We start from the raw sequence: 26,466 nt of genomic DNA on the forward strand, positions 1-26,466 counted from the left end.
ATATTAGAATTCTGTCAAATATTGAATAGTCACTTTTCTAATTAGGATTACTAATCTTTATTGACTTTTTTTTAGTAACTAATTTACTTTTATAGATTGTTGCAGTGAGATATTGAAGGTTTTTACTGAATGATTACACATACACACTTCTTATTGCATGTTTTTATTTGCTGTTACTAGATAATTATCTGATTAGGCTCTAAGATAGATAAATTTTAAGGCTCATTGCCAATATGATACAATAATTGTGTACTATATTGTGAAAGAACTAAAATAATGCCAGGCAGGAAACTGAGGTTTATGATAATAAACTAAATAGAAGATAACTTGATAAAAATTTGTCCTTGTAACTACCTACTGAATAATTAATTGCTATTCTTTATCTTTCCTCATCATTTATCAAAATGCAGTTTCATTTAGATTTTAAAAGATAAACTTTTATCATTTCAATATTATCGCAGCATAATTTGCATTTTTCTAACCTGGTCATCACCTATAAATTAACATGATTCATGTATCTCAAGTCAATCAGCTAATAATCATTTATTAAGCCTCTTATTTACACTAGGCACTGTGATAGATAGTACAAGAAAGTATTTTTGAAAAATTCATTTCCTTTGCTTCCCTTCCCTCTCCTCTCCATTATTCAGAATCAAAAGCACATTTAAGCCATTTAATATTAAGTTGTTTTGTTGTTTTTAATGTTTGACTTCAATTTCATTTCTAGTAAGAACACCAGAACCTCAGATACTTTAAACAAACAACAGACTCTGAGAATGCACATTGATATTCCCCGTGCACAACTTCTAATTGAAGAGAGAGACACAATGGAGACCATTGGTAAAGTATCAATATACTTTTTATTCCACTTTAGAAGATGTAAATATTCTATTCACTGCTAACTTCAAGATAGAAGAGGATATTTAAATTGAAATGCTGCCTTAGAAAATAATCAGTGGTGTATGGTATGAAAGAGGGAAATTGAGAAAGTTTACTAAAATAAAAAAAAGAATAAAAATGATTTTAATTCATCTCTAAACCAGAAGCATTATAGTTAATTCTTAGGAAAATTATATATTGAGATGTTTGCTAGAAAGCCACTACTAACTTAGAAAAGGATTATAAATTTCCTAGTATCCTAGAGTCCAAAATCACTTTAATCAGCAAGTTCCCAGGTTCTCTTTCTTGAGCTTAACATTATGATGAATAGGAATTTATCACTGAAACTCCTCTGAAATAAACTTAATGTAGTCATTTATTTATGATATTTCTGCTCTTCTTCCCTTGATGCTTCTTGAAAGTCCCAATGGAATGGGTGAATGGCTCAATGAAAACCACCCTGATTTCCTGCTTCAGATCTGGGACAGACCAGGAATAAAATTATTTATCACTACAAATAACAAGATTGATTGATTGTCATGTTGACAGTTGAGAGAAATGTTGATCAAGTCTAGCCTAAGACACAATCATTTACTAAATAATTTTTCATTGGTCTAAAAGGGTTAACACATTTCCCAACATTACTTCTCTTACTAGATATTTTTGCAAGTTTTTTCATAACAGGAAAAAATCTAAATTTTTGCTTGTTTTGATTCTAGTCTTTGATATAAAATTTTCTCTCTCTCTTTTTAAATTTCCCTGGATCAAAAATAAACATGTAATTACTTAAACTTCCAATAGGGATATAACATTTGCTAAACTGTTCTATCATGACGAGTAATAATTCAATTCATTGGGCATCAGCCAAAATTTGCCTATTTTTTATCCATCCATTATTCTTGGTTCTACCCTCTAAAGTCAAACAGATTGTCTGAGTCCTCTTCCCCTGATAGCCCTTCAAATTCCTTAAAACAGCAATGATGCACACCTTGAGTTTCCTCTTATCAAGGATAAACATCTCTTCCTTCAACCAAATTTGATATGACATATGCCATCTTGGTTGCATTCGCTGGACACAATATCCCTAACCACTTGTGAAGGGCAGAATACAAAAAAGTTGACATCTTAATTCTTAATTTTGGAAGCTATGCTTCTCTTAATGCATCCCAATATCATATTAATTGATGGTATCTGGATAATCCATGATGATTTTGACAAATATATAAATCCATTGCGATATTAAATGACCATCTAGAACAGGAGACAAAAAAGATCAATTTTAATCAAAAAGGAAGAAATCTCAAAGAGAAAAGCAGAGCTTAAAATTTCATTTATTTCTATTGCTTACAGTCAGTCCTAAAGTAATAGCATCTGTTTATTTTCAAAAGAATTTTAGAAAATTGACAGAAATTTATTGATGGTTATATTGTTATTGATGAACTTTTTCATGATAGCATAAAAGAACATAATCTTAAAAAATGGCTCGTTTATCTGCTCATAATTGCACAAATGTTAACACTGGACCAAAAAGGAGTAAAAGCATGATTGTATGAAGCATAAATATTTCAATGTTGTTTTATAGATGACCGATCAACAGTCCTATTGACTGATGCTGACTTTGGTGAGGCATCCAAACAGAAATCACTTACAGTGACTCACACAGTCCATTATCAGTCTGTGTCTCAGGCCACTGGACCTTTGGTGGATGTTTCTGATGCCCGACCAGGAACTAGTAAGTAATTAATAAAACACAATATTGATGTGGGTAAAATATTATTATTGCAGAAAATGTTGTAAATATTTTTCCTTCATATGAAAATACTAGAATATTTGCATCTTATTTTCATGGAAAGAACAGATTTAATAAGATTTTCCTTAAACTATGTATATGTTTCCTTAAACACATGTATATGTATATATGTTTTATGCATAATATATCAACATGCATTTGCATATCTGTTTAGATGTACATTAATGCAGGGAATTCTAAAGGGAGTGAATTTATATATTATATATAAGCACAAATAAACATTTACCTGCATAAAAATATAAAAAATAATAATTTTTTATGGAAAGTAGAGTATATGGAGTGTTCAGGGAGGACCTAATGGCTCTAGTGTGAGGACAACTGGGCCTGTTTCAGGGCTGCTCATCCACCTTTGGTGTCTACCTGTCACCCAGTTCTCACCTGTGGCTCCAAGTAGCTGAAAGATGTTCAGTAGCCTTACCCTAGTAAAAATCTCTAGGCAGACAGGCTAAACAAATTTCAGGGTAGTGATAAAACTCAAACCTGTTAGTTTGGGGTATCTACCCAAGCATGTGAAGACTCTCCCTGTGAAATAGGTACATGTGAATATTTTACTTCCATCAACAATGAAAGTGGCAGAAACAGGCACTGTGGAAGCCTTAAAACTTGGTCAGACAAGGAAGAAGCTAAGATCATTCATTGTCTCTAGAGCAATCACCAGTCGTCTTGTCACTGGGTTCCAATATCTCCTAAATAAAAGAAAATAAATCTCATCTTCAATTCCAGTTGCTATTATATTAATATAGTAGTTCAAGAGGAAAAAAAGCTTAATCATGGAAAACCTGGAACTCTAGGACTATGGCTACTCAAACAATTCACTCAAGAGTATTGCTTCAAAGGGGCGGCTAGGTGGCGTAGTAGATAAAGCACTGGCCCTGGAGTCAGGAGTACCTGGGTTCAAATCTGGTCTCAGACACTTAATAATTATCCAGCTGTGTGGCCTTGGGCAAGCTACTTAACCCCGTTTGCCTTGCAAAAAAAAAATAACCTAAAAAAAAGAGTATTGCTTCAGGGCAGCTAGGTGGCGCAGTGAATAGCATCAGCCTTGGAGTCAGGAGTACCTGGGTTCAAATCCAACCTCAGACACTTAATAATTACCTAGCTGTGTGGCCTTGGGCAAGCCACTTAACCCCACTGCCTTGAAAAATCTAAAAAAAAAAAAAAGTATTGCTTCACACATCTCACATTGTACTGACACATTTAACTCAAAGAAGCTAGAATAATCATCTACAATTTTAATATTATCAAGTCACAGTTATGAATATTATGTATAGATTTTTAGATTTAGGTAAAAAGCTGATAAGACAGACTTCTGCAACTTGTTTTCCATATATACCATGTAACAGAAAGAAACTGGAACAATTCAAATAATGGGAGCTTTAAACAGCAGCTCACATTTATGTGGTACTTTATGAAGATAGAATGCTTTTGCTTATATTGTTTGCACTTATTTAGATAACAGATTTCACTCTGGACAAGATATAAGAGATTTTCTAATCCAATCCTCTCATTTTCAGATAGGAAACCAAAGCCCAAAGATAGATAAATGACTTTTCTATAGTAATGCACATAATAAGTTTTAGGGCCAGAATTCAAATCAGATCCTCTGAATCCAAATTCAGCAATTTTCTATCCTACAAATATAATCCTGAAAAGTAGGTGATGTAAGCATTGAAATCCTCCTTTTATGGATAAGGAAATTCAGAGTCAAAGAGTCTAAATAATTTGGGTTACATTAAGTAAAAGCTAAAGAATTTGTTCTAGAAAATTTTTAGACTCATACTCCCACACATATTTACAATCATTTCAGTCATGTCCGACTCTTTAAGACCCAATTTTGGGGTTCCCCTAGCAAAAAAAATCAGAGTAGTTTGCCATTTCATTCTCCAACTTTTTTTTACAGAGGAGGAAACTGAGGCAAACAGGGTTAAGTGACCTGCCCAGGGAGACACAAGCTAATAATTGTCTGAGGCTAGATTTGAACTCAAAAAAGAGGATTATTACCTTCTCCAGACCTGGTACACTATGCACTGCAAAACCTAGTTGCCCCAGTGTGTATATGTATGTGTATGTATGTGTATTGCTATAGGAAATACACATGCAAAAATGTATATGCTACATATACTGCCCTAATATAAATGCATATATGTTCATATTCTGGGGCAATACATGCCCATACACACATATATGCACACATATAATTATATAATACACTGTATTATAACAGGAAGGAATGTGTTTGGAGGACTAGATATTGTATGCCTCCTCACAAATCTCAAAAACTCTCTAAAATAGGAAATGTGGTCAAGAAATAAAGCAATTGGAAATAACTCCATAGGATAAGTCATCTAACGAGCTAACAACATGATGAATGAATTAGCAATATAGGTGAATTTTTAACATTCTCACTCACTCAACACTTTCACCACATGTTCCAGTATGATGACACAGAGTCATTGATTTATCCTCTGGATCTTTTCAGCAACTTCCTTGGTGATATTACTGTAGTCTCTACCAGCACATTATGCCATAGTCCTCATTACCACCATTCTGTGGCAAACAGTCAACAAACATTAACTATGCTATCTTGCAAAGGGGGGAAAGAAGAAAATTAAACTACATATGGAAATAGTGTGCTGAAGTAATACTTAGCTAAAGAATTCAGGGCTTTGGAGAGGAGAAATTAGCAGGAGAGAGACAGTACCAGACCTGAAGGAAAGGGGACTGGAAATCAGGCCAGTTCTATCCTACCAGAAATCACATGGGGCAGATACAAGGTCAATGAAATATGAATTCCCAAATGTGGGAGGACTCTGAAACTTTGAAATTCAAGCCTAGAGAAAGGGAAAGGTTTCAGAAATGAGAAATACTGGAATACAAAGAGGAGAAGAGACTAGCAAAGAAAAAAGAAAATTTAGTTAAAAACAATTTATTATCTGGGGGCAGCTAGGTGGCGCAATGGATAAAGCACCAGCCCTGGAGTCAGGAGTACCTGGGTTCAAATCCGGTCTCAGACACTTAATAGTAACCTAGCTGTGTGGCCTTGGGCAAGCCACTTAACCCCATTTGCCCTGCAAAAAACCTAAAAAAAAAAAAAAAACCAATTTATTAGCTGGGGGGCAGCTAGGTGGCAGTGAATAGAGCACCAGCCTTGGTTCAAATCTGACCTCAGACATTTAATAATTACCTAGCCATGTGGTGTTGGGCAAGTCACTTAACCCCATTGCCTTGAAAAATCTGAAAAAAAAAATTTATCAGGGGCAGCTAGGTGGCATAGTGAATAAAGCACCATCCTTGGAGTCAGGAGTACCTGGGTTCAAATCCGGTCTCAGATACTTAATAATTACTTAGCTATGTGGCCTTGGGCAAGCCACTTAACTCCATTTGCCTTGCAAAAACCTAAAAAAAAAAAATTTATTGGCACAAGCTAATAAATAAGTAAATAAGGAAAATAGTTAAAAATAAAGGACAATGACCACCAAGATCTCTAAATAAATATTGGAAGTCAAAGGAAATTGTGTTAAGATATAACAAAGAAAATTAGTACAGAGAACGTAGTGTACAATTGTACCACATGGTCAGGTATGTTAGGTAAATTTCAGTCATATAGGAGAATAATTCTTTCTTCTGATACTTTCCAATAGAAAAATTGGAAGTACCAATATCTACAAGGGCTTAACAATGAAATTACTTTGAAGAGTAGCTACTTTAGAAACTCTAATTCCATGATGGATTCAGAGACAAAAGCTTAAGAATCATGAACAAAAATATTTAGACTAAAAAGGAAAGAGAAGTAATTTTCTAAATGAGGCAAAATGCTTTTTTTAGAAAAGAAAGGTGCACAAGAAGACAAAACAAATAAAATCAGTTGAAAGAGAAGAAAGAGAAATTTTATAAGACTTTTATTTATATATCTATATATATATTTAACTGAGAGTATAAAGACAAGGGAACAATCTGATAATAAATAAAAGAGGGGAAAAAGAAAAGAGAATTAAAAATTAAACTACAAAAGAAGGGAAACATAACAAACAAGAGGGAAAATTTTAGAGTGAGGGGAAGAAAGTCTGTCAGAATAAGGTTATTTTAAAATAGATTAAGCAAATATAACTGAGGAGACAAACTACTGGCTTTATAGAAGATAAGGAAAAACACAGATCTAATTCATTAAATGAGCTGCATGGAAGAAAAGAAACATAGCTTTCTTAATTTTAAATGTGAAAATATTTAAAAATTCAATATAATAAAAGAGAGTGACACTTGGATTAAAAAAAAACCTAATCATACAATCTCTTGCTTAGGAGAATAATTCCTAAAGAGCAAAGAAAATATATGTAGAATAAAAGAAAATATTAAATTACAAAGAAATAGACAGTAGCACAATAACTAGAAATCTTAATATTTTCTAAAATGTGGACAAATGTAAGAGAAAAGTAACCAGATGACAGTAGATAGAGCTCTAGGCCTAGAGACAGGAAGGCATTAGTTCAGATCCAGCTTCTGTCAACTGTCTGACCCTGAACAAGTCATTTGGTATACCTCATCTATAAAATGAGCTGGAAAAGGAAATGGCAAACCACTACCATATCATTGCCAAGAAAACCCTAAATAAGTTCACAAAAACTTAGTCATGATTGAAACAACTGAACAATGAAAACAACAAATAGGTCAACAAAACAGAAACTATAGAATTGAGCAAATTGTTTGAGAAATTTGGCTTAAAATCTTATGATGCCTTCTAAATGAGAACACTAACAAATGCATGTATTTCTCAGGACCATATGGAACTTTTGCAAAAAAATGACAATGCCTTGGACATAGAGATACTACAAATAAATGTAAAAAGGCAGATAGTAAACGAAATCCTTTATATATCTTAACAATAAAAATTAAATCAATTCATGAAGCATAAAGAAAAGATAGGCCAAAACTGGAGATTTAAAAATATCAAATAAAAATAAAATGCAAAAATAATTATAATTTTGTGACAGAAAATTACATATGATAAAAATATTCAAAAATTTCTGGGATACAGCTTAAGTAGTTAAGGGTATATGGATCACAGTGCATCATATGCCTAAAAAGACATATTTACCAAATAGAAAAGAATTAGTGAAGATGTAGTTTAAATTTAAAAAACCAATAAATAATTCAAAAATCAAAAAAAAAGGAAAATATTGAAAATTAGGGAAAAACAGATAAATTAAACATCAAAAAGACCATAAAATAATAAAATAAAATCTGCCTCTTTTGAACGATTGAAAAATTACTAAATTAACTATTAAAAAGGAAACCAAAACAAATTAACATAACAAATGAAAATGGTAAAATCAATAAAACAGGAAAAAAATTGAAATCATCAGAAATTAATATGTTTATGATAGGACACAAAACTGAAGAATGCCTACAAAAATATAAAATTGAGGCAGCTAGGTAGTGCAGTGGATAGAGCACTAGGCCCACCCAGAAGTCAGGAGGACCTGAGTTCAAATTCTACCTCAGACACTTAATAATAACCTGTTTGGCCTTGGGCAAATAAAATCCCCAAACAAAAGACCAAATGGAAAATCCAATCTCAGTAAAGGAAATAGGATTCTCTGTGAAGGAACTATAGGAGAATCTTTTTAAAAATATTCTAAGACCTGATCCATTCCAAGATGAATTCTATCAAACTTTCTAAAAAACTAAAAACAAAGCAAGGCAAATTATTCACAAAAATTTAGGAATAAAGTACTCTAGACCTTTTGTGAGACAAATGTAGTCTAATATCTAAACCAGGAAAGGATAAAGCAAAGGAAAACGATAGACATTATCATTAAAGAATGTTGCATCAAAAAATTTATATGCTGTCAGATTTTAGCAATTTATCCAAGAAATCATTACAACCAAGATGGATTCATTTAAATGATATAAATACATTTCAACATTAAGCAAATATTCATCATAATCATATTACAAATAGAACATTCCAAACCATATGATTTTCTAAATACATTTAGGAAAAAAGATAAAATATTCTCTCATGTAAAAAAAGGCACAAAATAACAAAATATGATCATGGAAATTTGTATTGACATAAGCAAAGTTGATATTATTGTTCAGTCAGTCATATCTGACTTTTTGTGATCTCACATTTGGGGTAGTCTTGGCAAAGATACTGAAGAGATTTGCCCTTTGCTTGTCCAATTCATTTTAGATATGAGGAAACTGAGACAAAAAGGGTCAAGTGATTTTCCTGGGGTCACTCAGCTAGTAAGTGACTGACGCCAGATTTGAATTTATGAAGATGAGACTTCCTAACTGCAGGTCCAACACTCCAGCACTGAACCAATTGGCTGTCTATGAACACTATCTACATAAAACCAAAAATAGGCATAAGATATAGATACACTAAAACCTTTTCAATGAGTAGAAAATGCCAGTCCTCCATCTTTTATTTGATATGATTCTAGCAATAATATGAGAAAAAGAAGTTTAAAACAAATATAGGCAAATAAATAAAAATTATCTCTATTTCTTGAAAATTTAATTTCTTGAAAATCTATTTCTTGAAAATCCTAGGTAAAGGGATACTAATTTATCCAATTAAAAATTTGAATTTAGTAGATTACATATAAACCCACAAAAATAAGAGAAATTCTCTATTAAAAATATAATATGGAGCAGCTAGGTGGAGTAGTGGATAAAGCACGGGCCCTGGAGTCAGGAGTACCTGGGTTCAAATCCAGTCTCAGACACTTAATAATTACCTAGCTGCCCATTTGCCTTGCAAAAACCTAATTAATAATAATAATAATAATAATAATAATAATATAACAAATAAGAAATCGAAGGAAGTAAATAATAAAACAAATTACAAAATTCTTGAAATACCCACCAAAACACAGAAAGTATAATTTCATCACCAAAATATTCTTTATGATAATAATGAGTAACTTAAAGAGCTAGAGGGAATATTCTGTGACCGTGGTTTGGTGGTGCCAATATAATATAATTGTGAGGCCAATGTAGCAAAAATAACAATGCTAATAAAGTTAATATGCAGTTTTAATGCTATACACATGATATTCTCACAGGGAATATTTTATTGAACTCAATAAAATAATAAAATTCCTTTAAAGAAACAAAAGGTTTAAACTATCAAGGGAAATCATAAAAAATGGTAGAGATAAAATGAAACTGCATTTCCATACCACAAATTATATAAAAAAAGAAAGTCATTAAAACCATTTGGTACTGATTAAAAATTAGTATAGAATTTTTCCTCATCTCTGCCTCATGGCCTCCTCAGTTTCCTCCAAGTTTAAGCTAAAATCCATCTTCAACAAGAAACCCTCCCAATTTCCCATATTATTAGTGACTTTCCTCTGAGATTATCTCTAATTTATATTCTATGTGCATGAATATGTATATGCATATATTCATATATGTGTTTGCATGTACTCACATGTATATTCATATGTATATATAAACATATTGCACATAGCTTTTTGAATGTTGTCTCCCCCATTTGCTTTTTTAAGTAAGAACTCTTACTGAGGGATATTTTTGTATCTCAATACTTAAGATGGTTCCTAGTAGCAGGTGCTCAATAAATGCATGTTGGCTTATTGTTTGAATTGGCCAGACAAGGGAGAGTCAGAAACAATGAAATTTTGAAATGATAAACATCACTCTGGAAAGAATTATTTATTTGATAAGAATGACTATAAAAACTGCAAACAATGTTTCACAATTAGACCTAGTCATATTCACAATAAATTCAAAATGGCTATGTTAACCAAACATTATAGATCATACTATTAAAAAAATAAGAGCAAAGCAGATCTTATATACCTTTCCAATGAATGGGTAGAAATTAAGGTAGAAGTAAGATATTATGGAGAGAAAAAAATCTGTAATAAATTTCACAGATGAAGTTTTGATAAACAAGATCATCTGGCACATCCATGTATGTGCATGTATTAGAGTGTATATAATATATATTATATACATATAAAATATATGTGTGCATCCATATATGTTTATAAACATACATATGATCAAAAGCCATTTCCTTACACATAAGTCAAAGAATATGAACAAGCACATCTGAAAAGAATTTTTCAACCATTAACAGCCATTTGAAATAATACTCAAATTATTAATAAAAGAAACATAGGGTTAAAATAGTTTCAAAAAAATTTCTAATATTTCATCTCATATCCAACAAACAGAAAAAAATGACAAAATTGGGAATGGTCAGTGATGGAGGAGTTATGGGAAAATTAAGACCACTAATACATTTATTGGAACTGTACACCATTACAACTATTTTCTTTTCTTTATAGTTTAATTTTTTCCCAATCACATGTCAAGGCAATTTTTAGCATTCATTTTTACAAGATTTTGTGTTCCAAAGTTTTCTCCCTCCTTCCCTTCCACTTCATATTAAGCATATACCTATATTAGTAGCATTTGTGGAAGAAGAAACAGATCAAAACAAATGAAAAACACAACAAAGAATAAAGTGAGAAAAATATTCTTTGATCTGCATTTAGAGTTCATCAATTCTTTTATCTGGATGTGGATAGAATTCTCCTTTGAGTCCTTTGTACTTAGATGACTGTATTGCTGAGAAAAGCTGTCATTCATAGTTGATCATCACAAAATCTTACTGATACTATGTATAATGTTTTCCTGGTTCTGTTAATTTTGCTTTGCATCAATTCACAAAAGTCTTTCCCTATTTTTTCTGAAATATGACCATTCATCATTTTTAAAATATTTTTAACATTTTTAAAATTTTTAGTTCTAAATTATAGCCTGCCCTTTCTTTCCTCCCCTTTTTTAAGATAATAAGTAATCAGATATAGCTTATACATGTGCAACTATGTAAAACATTTCCCTATTCGTCATTTTGTAGAAGAATCAAATAAAAGGAAAAAAAGAAAGTGAAAGCATACTTCAGTTCATATTAAGTTGATATAAGTTCTTTCTTTGGAGGTAGATAGTAGCCTTCATCATTAGTTTTTTTGGTTTGTTATATTATTGAGAATGGCTAAGTTATTCACAGTTCTTCATTGAACAATATTGTTATTACTGTGTATAATATTCTGGTTTTGTTTATCTCTATGCATCAGTTCATGTAAGTCTTTCCAAGTTTTTCTGAAATCCACCTGCACATCATTTCTTATTTTATGATAGTATACCATTACATTCATATACTACAGCTTGTTCAGTCATCCCCCTACTGGTTTGCATCTCTTCAACTTCCAATATTTTGCCACCACAAAAAGGACTGCTAAAAATATTTTTAAACAAATAGGTCTTTTTCCCTAAAAATTTAATGATCTCTCTGGTAGTGATATTGCTGGATTAAAGGGTATGCAGAATTTGGTTGCTCTTTGGGGAATAGTACCAAATTGCTGTACAGAATGGTTAGATTGGTTTACAACTCCACCAGTAGTGCATTAGTGTCTCAATTTTCCCACATCTCCAAAATTTATCATTTCCCTTTTTTTATCATATTAGCCAATCTATTAGATGCAATCCTATAGGTACCTCAGCTATTTTAACTTGCATTTCTCTGATCAATCAGAATTTAAAGCTCTTCTTCATGTGCCTATAGATAGCTTTGATTTCTTCATCTGAAGACTGCCTAATCATTTCCTCTGACCTTGGGCAATGACTTATATTCTTATAAATTTCAGTTCTCAACATATTTGAGAAAATGAGCTCTTTATTGAGAGACACCTGCTCTAAAGATTATTTCCCAGCTTTCTGCTTCCCTTCTAACCATGGTTGCATTGATTTTGCTTGTGCAAAAGATTTTTTTAGTTAATATATTAATCAAAATTATTCATTTTGTATTTTGTAATACTCTCTCTTGTAATTCACTTAATTTCTAACTCCTCTGCCTCCAGAATATCATGTTCCATGACCTCCAATCCTTTAATGTTGCATTGCCAAGTCCTGTGTAATCCTAATTATAGCTTCTCAATATTTTAATTGTTTCTGATTACCTGCAGTATTTTTTCCTTCACCTGAGAGCTCTGAATTTTGACTATAATATTACTGGAAGTTTTTCTTTCGGGATCTCTTTCAATGGATTCTTTCAAAACTTATTTTGTCCTCCAGTTCCAGGATATCAGGGCAGTTTACATTAATAATTTCTTGAAAGATGCTGTCCAAGCCTTTTAATGATTGTTTCTGATGTTTCTCCTGAATCTATTTTCCCAGTCTGTTGTATTTTTTCTTTCTATTGATTTTGTTTTATTGATTCTTGCTATCTCCTAGAGCTATTAACTTCCATTTGCCCAATCCTAATTTTTAATGAGTGATTTTCTCCATAAACTTTTGTGCTTTCTTTTCCATTTGGTCAACTGTACTCTTTAAGTAGTTTTCATCAGTGGATTTTTGTATCTCTTTTTTCCATTTGATCAATTTGACTTTTTAGGCAATTATTTCCTTTTCCCAAGCTGTTGACTCCATTTTCATTATTCTCTTGCATTTCTTTTATTTATTTTCCCAGTTTTTCTTCTACCTCTCATATCATTTTCAATTCCTTTTTTTAGTTTTTTCATGAGTTTTCTGGACTTGAGACCACTTCCTATTTTTCTTTGGGGCCCATAGGTGCTTTCCATTGATTTCCTATTCTGTGGTCAGATAATTTTTTTGTTGTTCTAACTCATCTTTTTTTATTTTCTTTTCATTTCCTTTAAATTTGAGCCCTGCTTCTAGAATGTAAGGGATACTGCCTCAGACTTCTTGTGCAAGGGGCTGCAGCTCTTGACTGTTTATCTGATGCATCTCTAGCCATTGCCCTGAGGCCCTCAAGGGACCTTTCTGTCCCATGTTGTGCTGAGAGGTAGTGGGTATAGGATGTCTGGTTCTGCTGGAGGCTATAGTAGTCTGACAGCTTACCTGGCACTTGGCAGTATCTTTGTGTTGGTGTCTGGCGTGTGCTGAGGCTGGTTGGATATTTCTACATTTCCCCAAGGCTACACTGAAGCCTATATCTGGCTGCTGAAAGTTGCCTGTATGCCCAGGGTTATGCTGAAGTGTCACCACTGATTTGTTTCTTGTATTCGGCTCTGCCCCTCAAAGAATCACGACTCAGATTCAGGAATGAAGGTTTTGGAAAGAAAATAGAGATTTATTAAAGCAAGTTACAGCATATTAAGAAAGTGATAGGAAAGTTAAAAAGAGTTTAAGAGAAGACCACATGGATTGCTGATTGATTGGCCAGGCCAGCTAGCCAGGGTTCAGTGGAGACTGAAAGCTAAAAAAGGGTAGAGCCCCTCCCTCCTTCTCCTTAGAGAAGTCCATGGAGGGGGGTGACCTGGGAGTGACCCAAGTCCTTAATTGGAGATTTTGCCTTTTGGGGAGGGGTCTCTTTTGGGTGGTCTTCTAAGGTCTGTGCTCCCTGGCTGCCCACCAGAAAAACAATGCAATCCAAATCAGGTTGAAGGTCAGGCCCAGGTGTGGAAGGACAAAGGAAGATTCCCTTTACAATGCAAACAAAAGATTTACAAAGTTTGTCTCCAGCTGATCTCATCACTCCCTGGCCCAGGTTTCTCTGCTTCATAATGATCCCTTCAAGTTCTAACATCCTCTCTTCCTTTACCTTTGATGCTTTAGTGAAAACCAACAATATTCAAGGATCAAAATCATTTGAGGTTTTCCTGACCCTATTTCCTTTACAATACCCATAATCTCTAAGCTAAAAGGGTTTTTCCTCTACCTCAAATCTCTCATATCATTGTGTCTTTATTCTGCATATTCATCTATATATCACAGCTTCCATTAAACAGATTAGATTTTCTTTGAGAATTTTTTTTATTTGTATCCTATATTTTTTATTTGCCTAGTTTACTACCTTTGCACTAATTTGTACTTAGTAAGTGCTAATTGAATTGAGAGGAATGTTACAAGGAAGTATGGATTGTATGGCCAATGAGAGAGAAAAAAATATAGTGCTATCTGAATTCAAATACCACCATGGCTCAGGTAGTCAGGAAAGGCTTTATAGAGAAGATTGAGCAAGTGGAGCTTCAAAAGAGAAGTATGATTTAGTTAAAGACCAAGAAAATCAATTCAGTTCAGTCCTCCTGCCAACAGTGATCTTGCTTGGCTGATTCCTTATCAAGTAGTAAAGCCAGATTTTGTGTTTTGCTCTTTACAGATCCCACAACAAGAAGGAATGCAAAGGGTGGACCCACAGCTCGGAACAGATATGCCAGTCAATGGACTCTCAATAGGCCCCATCCCACCATCTCAGCACACACTCTCACTACAGACTGGAGGTTACCAACTCCAAGAGTCACAGGATCAGTGGACAAAGAAAGTGATAGTTACAGTGTCAGTCCCTCACAAGATACAGGTATGACTGAAACTGCTCTGCTGCTCTGACTCTCAGTGGCCACTAAAACTGTGAACCCTAAAACTGTAAATCTTAAAATATAGGGTTAAAATAAAATGATAGAAAAGATAGGTTAGACATAAAGTTGTATTCTCTGGTATTTGCCATTAACCCATAGGTGGAGGCTATTATGGTAATGACTACCCAATCAGAGAGAGGGAGGGAGGGAGGGAGGGAGAGAGAGAGAGAGAGAGAGAGAGAGAGAGAGAGATTAGGATATTTATACTGCAGCCAGGGGGAGAGGTGTAGGGTAGGTGGAAGGGTGTACAGAATATACATGACAAAAGGAGACAAAACCTTAAACTTCCCTGGAGGTCATTCTCTTATTTTTGTAGGAAATCTCATAAAAGAGAATATTCCTTATATAATGCTATCTTGCCTCAGGGAGGTCACATTCTTTCAGATGTTAAAGTACAAGTAGGGCAGGACAAATACTCTTTTTCAAGTCTAAAGGAGAGCACATTCCATTCCTCTCCATAGCTAACAAAATTAACCTTTGACCTGGAATATAGTTATGAAAAACCTATAATTATCATCATCATCATCATCATTTTATTATACTTTGACACAATCAAAATGAAATTACAATATTAGTTCCATAAACTTTTATTTTTCCACCATATCATCTTAAAGAGAACCCTGAAATTTCCAAAGAAGTTTCTAGTCTGTCTAGCACGACTACAATTCTTATTGTAGTACCATGAAGTAGACCAGTCAAAGACCATGGGTACCATGTAGCTTTGCCACGTTTCTTCCTACTCTTGTGATAGTCCATTTTCTCTGGAAATATAAAATAAAATTAAAATTCCCTATAGTAACCCATAAAAAAAATAGCATTCTCTTCTCAGAAGTACAGGATTTTGAAGATACATTTGCTTTGTCTATTTTGCTTAAATATTTTTTACAAAGAAGTGGAGATGGGTTTCTTGTTAAAGAAGAAAATACAGTGACATTATAAAGAAAAAGAAAAAAGTGATTTTTTTAAAAAAGGATTATCACCCACACCACTAAACATTTTTCTGTTGGTCTTCTGGAATTTCCTGAACCAGTCTAAAGTAAAACCCAACCCAGGAATATAATATTTGAACTCTGAGGCTGTCTTAAGCTACGTTCAACATTTAATGTAAACTTTTTGAAGATATAAGAAGCTTGATCAACTCAGAAAGTAAAAATAGTTTGATTTAAAAATAGTTTGATTATTAAATAAACCATCCTACCTGTAGTTATTTATCCCCAAGAATTCACTTCTGACAGGAAATAATGTATAAGAATAATACTTACAGGGTATTAGATTCATTGGTTGATAGTGTTTCTTATTCCTTTAAAAATCTTAAATAAATATATCTCAGAATAATAGTCACAGGCAATTTGAATGTACAACTCTAACCTCATGCTAATCTTCAGAAATAGAACTTCACCATGATTTGTTTTTATAAATGCTGATTCTTCTTAAGTGGCTCTGTTAGAAATGTATGAAAGTGAATTTAAAATTGACTTAAAAATGTAGATTTAATGAACAGTCTGAAATTCTTTTATCTAAAGAGAAGACACTTTCCTTTTTTATTGAAATCTACCCAGTAAAATGAATCCAATAATATAAAGATAAATTCAGGAGTATGATCACCAACTCTCCCAGGGAAAAAACTATTTGAAACACTCAGTTTTATTCAGGCAAAAACTCACTTCTAACCACATTAACTTCTTCCTTCTTTGGCTAGGAATTTTGAGAACTAAGTCAGTAGCATCATGCTGATGTCATGTTTTTAGTTGGTTTAAGTGAAGAACTCATGACCATCTGACCCTAAAGTACAGGTGTAAAAAGAAAAAAACAAATTTATTAAAAAGTTACCATAAACATAAAATAGAGAAAATGATAGTTAAGAATTCTTTAAACACCACATAGGAGATTAAGCACAATAGTCTAAACTAGGTAGGCCAGCTACTGATTGTAGGAAAGGTAAAAGAAACAGAATGAACCAATTGCCATACTCCTCTTAAATGCCCCTGCAGGATCAGTGATAGGAGAGGTTGTTTTGGGGGTAGTCAGTATGTGTAATTGAAAAGGTTACTATAGGAGGGACTTCTACTGTAGGAAGTGACATTTACTGCTCCTTTGCAATTTAGCCTGGCCCCACAGGTGAGCTGTGACCAAGGTCATTCAAAGTGGCTTATAATTTTCAAGGGCATAAAAAAGGCCAAAAAAGAAATATTTTAACAGAAAAGATTAAAAAATTAGTTTCTAATATATACATATATGCATTTTAGTATGTATATCAAAGATTACACTATTTCTCTGTGCCTACATCAATGCCAGTTAAAAAGTGTCTCCTTGGTGGAAATTCAGGAGAAGTGTGGAAAGGAAACTTCATTCTACTTTTAATATTTCAAGAATCTGAGATTTGATCCCTCTACCTATATACATTATAACCACTCTTCATTTTCATGCATCATCTGAAAAATTGCTAATTGCAAAAAAATGAAAAAAAATTATGTTTCAGCTACCCTATTGATAACTCTCTCCAAATTTAGCTAGATCAGTCTTCTGGAATAAAGGAATAATCTGGCATTGACCCTACAAAAGTTTTGTCTTGCTGTCCGAGCCTTCAAGAATCCATGATTATTTCTGTCATGATGAAGCATTAGATTTAAAACTTTTAAAATTAAAATTAAAGGAGTCAATAATCATTTCTCTGAGGAAATTTTTAGCCTGGAATCATCTGACCATAAAAGAATGAGACTGTTGAAATATTCCTTATGTGAATGAAATTGTTCATTAAATCAGTACAGCTTATTAAACCTACCATGAAAAGCATCAGAGATTATTTCCATGTTTTCTGCCATTCATGTACCTGTGCATTTCTATGATAGATTAATATGCCATTTATAATATGAGGTTATCACAAATTTTGTTATATTTTGCCTAGATCGAGCAAGAAGTAGCATGGTTTCCACAGAAAGTGCCTCCTCTACTTATGAAGAACTAGCAAGAGCCTATGAACATGCTAAGATGGAAGAACAATTAAGACATGCAAAGTTCACCATTACAGAGTGCTTCATATCAGACACATCTTCAGAACAGTTAACGGCAGGGACTAATGAGTACACAGACAGTCTGACCTCCAGCACCCCTTCAGAATCAGGGATCTGCAGGTTTACTGCATCTCCCCCTAAACCTCAGGATGGAGGACGAGTAATGAATATGGCAGTTCCAAAGGCACATCGGCCAGGTAAGAAAGTGTACTCAGTTATTCTTGGAAAAAGCTTGATTTTCGTCTCTTGTATCATGGTTACTTTGGAATAGGCTATTCCATAGCAAACAACAACAACAAAAAAAGAAATGAATGAATGAAAAAATCAGATGAATCAGAAATGAAATTTATTACATTTTCTAAAATTTCTATAAATTTTATTTAAGGCAATGGGGTTAAGTGCCAAGGAAGGTCACACAACTAGGCAATTATAAAGTGTCTGAGATTAGATATGAACTCAGATCCTCCTGACTCCAGGACCAGTCCTCTATCCTGAGCCACCTAGCTGCCCCAAGTTTATTACATCTTGCTTGTAAAATATTTTGTCATTTTTTCAAAATGAGAGTCAAGTGCATTTCTGGTTCTATAGCATTTGTATTATTTTTTTACTAGATAAAAGAGCCATCCTTTGCCTCATTTCTTACCTAGCCTTAATCACTGAAAAAAACTGAAACTTGAAAGGCCAAAGTCTCCCACTTATATCTGGGGTCATCTCTAGGCATCTTCATCTATATATATTGCAGCTGGACCCAGTTGAATTCAGAGGAGAAAGTGAGATTGTTGTCTTTGCACAGTCCTCTCTCACTTAAATCCAATTAATTTGTAAATCATAACATCACTTTTTTGGATGTCATGGTCCTCTTCCAGAATAAAAGAATAAGTAACAACATTTGAAATATCACTTTGTCAAGTGGGTTAAAGTATAAAATACCTAACTATGCATTGGGCATTGATAATAATATATAAATAGGGATTTGGTAGGCAAACAAACAATCAGAGACAGAACTCAAACAGAGACAGAAATAAAACAGAAGATTAATCTATATTACTTTAGTGGATAGAACTAGGTCATCCCATTGAATACACTTTTATTTTTCCTGTTGCTCATTTTAAAAAGTTTTGCTAAAGCTATTTCAAAAATGTAGCTTTACTTTGAAAGAATGTAAATAAGTGCATAAATATATATATATAATAAATATAAAAATAAAATAATCTGATCTAATGATATGAAGGTCATCATAATGAACTTTATAAGCATAAAATGATAAAAATACATTTTATTAATTGAACAAAAAGTAATCCTAAATGATTAAAGAAACTAAATAAAAAATGATAAGATTGGTTCATATATTTTCTTATTTATGTACTCTTGCCTAGAGATCTAATTAAGACTTGAGAATGACTATATTTTTCTGGAATTTTTAATAGAATGGCATAACTGACACAGCTTAACATGTCATTCCAATAAGTAGAGGACATTGGTAGGTAGTATGATACAAAATAGGGAGAGATAATCAAAGCTTCATAAAATTCAGCTTCTTTAAATATGACAGAGACACTTTAGAAACAACAGTATCAATACATGAAATATAAAGAGAGGTAATTTGCAGAAAAGGACAGAAAACCATTCTTAGAGTCAAGAAGCCCTGGGTTCAAGTCCTATCTTTGACATCTACTGACAGTGCTAGACTGGGCAAGCTATTGATCCACTCAACTTTTTAAGACTAAGTTGCTAAACAATTCTCAAACTTCACTGGTAGAAGGAGGGATGGGAATTCAGGGAAGCCTGGAGGGATTTGCATGAACTGATGCTGAGTGAGATGAGCAGAACCAGAAAAACACTGTACATCCTAACAGCAACATAGGGGTGATGTTCAACCTTGATGGACTTGCTTGTTCCATCAGTGCAACAATTAGGGACAATTTGGGGCTGTCTGCAATGGAGAATACCATCTGTATCCAGATAAAGAGCCGTGGAGTTTGAACAAAGTCCAAGGACTATTCCCTTTAATTTAGAAAAAAAAAACTGCTATCTTATTGTCTGATCTTGTTATCTCTTATACTTTATGATTTTTTCCTTAAAGATGTAATTTCTCATCACACTCAATTTGGATCAATTTACAACATGGAAACAATGTAAAGACTGACAAATTGCTTTCTGTGAGGGGGTGGGGGGAGGGAAGTAAGATTAGGGGAAAAATTGTAAATCTCAAAATAAATAAAATCTTTAATTAAAAAAACTTCACTGATAGAATTTCCTGTAAGCAAATTCCTTATATTAATGAAATAATAATCTGAACTAAACTATTCATGATGATAATGTAATAAAAGTTAATATAATGCTTTAGGATTTGTGAAGTAATTTACACACATGTAAAGTCTTTACATAAGACTTGTGAGGGAAACCCCTAGGGTCAGATCCTTTTTACTCTTTTCTTGATCAAGCAATCTATCTATCTAATATGTATATATGGAGAGAGACAGAGACAGAGACAGAGACAGAGAGACAGAGAGAGCTATAGACATCATAAGTACCTGTGTTTGGAGAGGGGAAGGTTTGAAGAGGATGAAGCTGGATGAGATGGAAAGATTGTTAGCATTCAAGAGAGGACAATAATGCCAAACATACTTTATATTTATTTCTGGATTCAAGCAAAGTATAAAGAAAGTATCTAAATATGCTAATTATTCAATTCTGTTGAGTTGATTCTGACTTCTTCAACTTTGCTTAGTATAATGGCAATAGGCTAGTCAGTTAATTAATGAAGAATTTATTAAGTACTTTTTCTGTGTCAGACATTATGCTTGTATGCTATGGATTAAAATACATAAATCAAATAATCCCTGAATGTGTAATACTAGCAGCATATAAGGTAGATTATAAAATATGGTATATATATATATATATATATATATATATATATATATATATAAAATAATTGTTTTATACTTAGAAGGGTAGTTATGAAGTGGTTTGTGCTGACATTCCTAGTTAGAAAGAATTCCAAGAAAGGTCCCTTGTGTTCTCCTGACACAAAGATACCCTAAGCAACAGAACAACAAGATCAACCATGGGTGTTTAATGAGAAACAAGTGAATAATTCACTTGTAGAAAATATTTATTCACCTGTAGACAAAAGGAAGGGGTTTGAAATTAAAGGGAAGAGAGTTGAAGGGAAAAAAGTTGCCTAAAATATATTTTAAGCTAAAATATTTGAACTCAAATAGTACTATATTTTTAGAGGAATGAAGATAAATCTTAATTTAGGGCTTAATATTGGAGACAAATAGAGGAAAATAGAAACCTAACATTGGTCGTTTTAAATGTGAATAAACTAAATAATCCAATAAAATGAAAAAGAGAAAAACCATATTCTATAATACATTCAAAATACTTACATTCTTATTACTTAAATGAGTATATAAAATTGAAAATCATGCAGTAATAAAAATTGGAAAAAATAAATCACATACCTCTCACAGACACATAAAAGGTATATTCTTAACCAAAGAGATAGAAGAGATTGAAAAAAAATTAAAGATAGCTTTAAAACAAGAAACTTTAATTCACCTAGAATAAAAAGAGAAGTTGGATGGGAAAAAAAAATCATAGTATCAAATTTTTCTGATAATGCTTGCTATTCAAAATATATAAACAACTAACAGAGAATATTTATAATATATATACATATGCATATGTACATATGTACACAAGAAAGAATTCTCCAAATCAATAATAATTACAGAAATTCAAATCAAAATGACTTTGAGATATTTCACTGTCTGAAAATGGGAAAGATGACAAAAAGTAGAATAGTCATTATTGTGAAATGTGCATTATGCATTTGAGTATGCAATAGATATTAACTAAAAGAGCAAAATTGTTTGATAAGCAGCTTGAAATTATGCAGATATGTGGGGCGGCTAGGTGACATAGTGGATAAAGCACCGGCCTTGGAGTCAGGAGTACCTGGGTTCAAATCTGGTCTCAGACACTTAATAATTACCTAGCTGTGTGGCCTTGGGCAAGCCACTTAACCCCATTTGCCTTGCAAAAACCTATTTAAAAAAAAGGAAGAAATTATGCAAAGTCACCAAAATGTCCAAATTCTACTCAGAGATTCCAGTATTGAATTTAAATTCTTGAGAAGGCCATTGATAAGAAGAAATGTCCCGGATACACCAAATAGCAGTTCTTTTTTTGCAATTGAAAAGAGCTACAAAGTAGATACCTCTCAGTTATGGAATAACTAAATGTTCAATTATGACTCAAAGAATAATTCCTAACTTTAAAAGACATAAGGAAATACCATAAAAGATACAAAAGAAAATTTTTGCTCATGAGATTAAAAAGCTTTTAAAGGGAGAGAAAAAAATAGCAGACTGAGTTATTCACATCAAATATCAATATTAAAGATTTGATTTCCAAAATATAAAAAGAATTTACAAAAAGATGTAATGCAAAAAAAGTTATTTTCCCAGAGAAAAGTGATAAAAAAATGAACATTTTAAAAAAAAGAGGAAATATCATTAATAGGTAAATATTAATTACATAACATGGATGTTTTACCTCACACAATATAAACTTTAAAATATGATAAAATATGTGGAAGAATCAATGTTGAGTACATCTTGGAAGATACCAGTGGAATTAGTCGGAATTTCAGCTTGAAATTCTGAAATAAAAGGGATTAATCTGCCCATACTCAATAGAAATCCCACTGCTATTTATATTCTATATCGCATCCCTTAAAATAGATTCAAGGGCTTTTTTAATACCTTATCTATGCCCTCTGTCTATGCATACTCCTTCTAACTGCCCCAATAATGATCAAGTTCTTAAAGAGTTACAATTATCTCATATAGGGATATAAATTTTTACATTATTTAATTTTCTCTTGCATGTTTATCTTTTTGTGCCTCACTTGAGCTTTGTATTGAAAGTCAAATTTTCTATTCAGATCTTAACTTCTCATCAAAAATGCTTAAAAGTCCTCTATTTAATATCAATTTTCCCTCTGAAAGATTAAACTCAAATTTGCTGAATAAATTATTCTTGGTTGTAATTTTAGCTCCTTTGCCTTCTGCAATCTCAGATTCCACAATCTCTGATCCTTCAATGTGAAAGCTAATTGATATTGTGATTCAATAATATTTGAATTGTTTCTTTCTTCCTGCTTGCAACATTTTCTCCTTGACCTGGAAGCTTTAGAATTTGTCTCTAATATAAAAATTCCAAAAGGGGGTTTTAATTTTATAAGCTCTTTTAGGGAGTGACTGGTATATTTTTTTATTTTCTATTTTGCCATCTGCTTCTAATATATCAGGATTCTTTTCCTTAATAATTTCTTGAAATATTATGTCCAAGTTCATTTTTTGTTCATGACTTTTAGGTAGTTCAATAATTTTTAAATTTTCTTCACTCGATTTTCCAGTTCAATTTCTTTTCAATGTGATTTTCCACATTTTTTTATTTTTATTCTTTAGATTTTGTTTTATTGCTTCTTGCTATCTTATGAAACTATCATTCACTTCTAACTTTTAAAAAATTACTTCCTTCAGTAAGCTTTTGTACTTTCTTTTCCATTTGACTAATTCTGCTTCTTTAGATTTTCTGAATTTTTTTTTGCCTCTTTTATCATTTGATCAATTCTGAAGTGTTATTTCCTTAATTATTTTTTTCTGCCTTTTGGTGAAACTTAATTTTCCATAATTTTTCTTGCATCATTTCTATTTTTTGCTCAATTTTTCCTCTATCTTATTTAATTTTTAAGTTCCTTTGTAAGCTCTCCCAGGAGCTCTTGTTGGGCTTCTATTTGATTTACATTTTTCTTTGAAGTTTTTCTTGTAGCTTTAAATTGTTTTCTTCTTCTGGGTTTGTGTCTTGATCTTCTCTCTTATTGTCACTAGAATTTGTTATGAATAGGTTATTAGTTGATCTTTTTTTAAGCCTATTTCTTCACTTTTAACTTTGGGTTGAAGTTGGGCTTTGTGTCCATGGTTATTTTCCCAGAAAGAAGTGGTAAATTTTCAGAACTTTCTTGATGCTGTTTCCAGAGTTATTCCTAGGAGTCTATTAGTTTTCAATGCTTTCAAGGTGGAAATAGGAAAGGTCACTGCTCTACTGGCCTGCGCTCTGGTCTGTACCCAGAAAGGACCTTCAGATCATCCATGCTATCCCCTTTTGGACCTGGGATTTTGATGAGATTTTCCACTCTCCTGAATCCATACTCCTAGTGTTCCTCTCAGTCTTCATATTGAGACCAGGGTCCTTACTTCATTGTGAGTGACCACAAGCACTACTCTCCTCCCTGGGAACCTCATCCAGGGCCCCCAACTTCCTGCAGCTACAAGTGTCATTGCTTCTGTTGGCCCTGGACTGCAACCTGGAACTACTTCTGGGCAATTCAACAGAGTCCTGAAGCTAGTACCAGCATATGGTCCTCTACAATATTATTCCAATTAACTTTTTGACATACCCCCCCACCACCACTATCTATTGGCTCAGAGTTTCCAAAGCTGCTTAAGTCAATGCCACCACCTCCAATGCCCACTGTTGACTTGTCAGGGATTGGTCTGCATTGCACTATAGGCTTTACTACCACCCTGATGAGAAATGACTTTCCTATAAACTTCCTAATTTATCTTGGCCAGTATTTTGTTTTACCTAACTTTTTGTTGGTCCTGTCACTCCAGTTTTCTATTTGAATTACTATTTAAAATTTTTTGGAGGACAATTTGAGAGAGCTCAAATGAGTACTTCTCTACTCTGCCATCTAGGGGTGGTACTTCTTGAAGTACCTTCCTATTTTAATTGTGTCCTAGAAAGCTGACTATGATGCAACCATTTCAAGCTGTTCCTCTAATTCCAGTTAAGGCCATTTTTTTCATTCATCATAAATTTATAGAAAGTGAAAAAATATTTTTGAACTTCATTTAATATATTCCCAACTTATTGCCTCTGATATTTGGTCATCCCTATTATTAGATCATTTGGAATGGGAGTGATAGCTTAGCTAGAACTGAAAATTTCTACTATTAGAACACCTGAAACCTCTTTTCAAAACAAAATTCTTTTTAAAAATATATATATGTAGATAAAATGTCTCAAGTCAGGACCACTTCAGGTTTTGCAAATGTGTCCCCCCCACCCCCACCATGTGCCCTTTACAAAAGAAAGAAGCTAGAGAAACCTCAAGAATTAATTTTGAGAATCTCTCTACCAAAGAACTTGTTAGTTATATATATATTCTTTTTCTTCAGATGTAGCATAAATAAAGGCTAAAAGTTTTCAGCAAGAGGTGACAAATAATGATGACAGAACAGATGTTAAGGCTTCCAACAAGGTGGAAAGATCAGCATGTCTTTGTACTTTAAAATTGCATAAAGCATCTCATATAACAAGCCAGGAATAGAAATACGATTCTTGTACATAAACCACCTCTATCCAGTTCCTATTACTTATTTAGCATGTTTTGAAGTTGCACTTTGAAAGTGAAGAATTAACTACCAAAAATGGTTTGTTACCACACTGCAACATTAATATTAAATTAGAAAATGTTCAATCTAATTCCAACTTGAAATTATAGACACACTGGTAACTAATACTATGAAAGTTAAATGATACTAGATCTCTCTTTTTCTTCTTTTCTGTCTCTGTCTCTGTCAGTTTCTTTTTCCTCTTAGAATATATAAGGGGGAAATATTCACCTGTTCATATGTAGTTAACAAGTCCCATCTGTTCATAGGACTCAACTTTATTAGAAACATATCTTGACAAAAAGAAGAAAACATTTCTAAGTGTTACAACTGTACACATTAATAACAACATTGTAAGATAATCAGCTGTGATGGACAGAACTCCTTTCAGCAGTTCAGTGATAAAAGACAATCCTAAGAGATGTGTTATGGAAAATGCTATACACATGCAGAGAAAAAGTTAAGAGTCTAAATGCAAAGCAAAGTATATTATGTTCATTTTTAAAGCTTCTTTTATGTTATTTTTTCCTCTGATTTTTCCCCTTAGTTCTAATTTTTCTTTCACAACTGACTAATATGGAAATAAGCCAAACACAATTATATAATATATATATATTTATATATATATATATATATATATATATATATATATATATATATATATATCCTAAATCAGATCATAGGAAAATGCGGAACTCAAAAACTTGCAAAGGTGAATGTTGAAAACTATCTTTGCATGTAATTAGAAAATATAAAATAAAAGCTTTGTTAATTAAAAAAAAAGAAAGAAAGAATATGCCTAATGTTCTGTCAAGATGGATGAGGGGCAGCTAGGTGGCGCAATGGATAGAGCACTGGCCCTGGATTCA

General features: G+C 32.7%; 1 protein-coding gene across 1 annotated transcript in view; it reads left to right on the top strand.

The window, feature by feature from the left end:
- The window catches only part of DSCAM (DS cell adhesion molecule), a 712,116-nt gene that overhangs the window by 680,185 nt on the left and 5,465 nt on the right, over window positions 1-26,466 (top strand). Inside the window, exons 29-32 of the mRNA XM_074213849.1 lie at window positions 728-840; window positions 2,462-2,611; window positions 14,853-15,050; window positions 18,014-18,316. Coding sequence (XP_074069950.1) covers window positions 728-840; window positions 2,462-2,611; window positions 14,853-15,050; window positions 18,014-18,316 — 764 coding nt within the window. The remainder of the gene's footprint in view (window positions 1-727; window positions 841-2,461; window positions 2,612-14,852; window positions 15,051-18,013; window positions 18,317-26,466) is intronic.

The sequence above is a fragment of the Macrotis lagotis genome, chromosome 1 (assembly GCF_037893015.1).
Source record: "Macrotis lagotis isolate mMagLag1 chromosome 1, bilby.v1.9.chrom.fasta, whole genome shotgun sequence".
Taxonomy (NCBI): domain Eukaryota; kingdom Metazoa; phylum Chordata; class Mammalia; order Peramelemorphia; family Peramelidae; genus Macrotis; species Macrotis lagotis.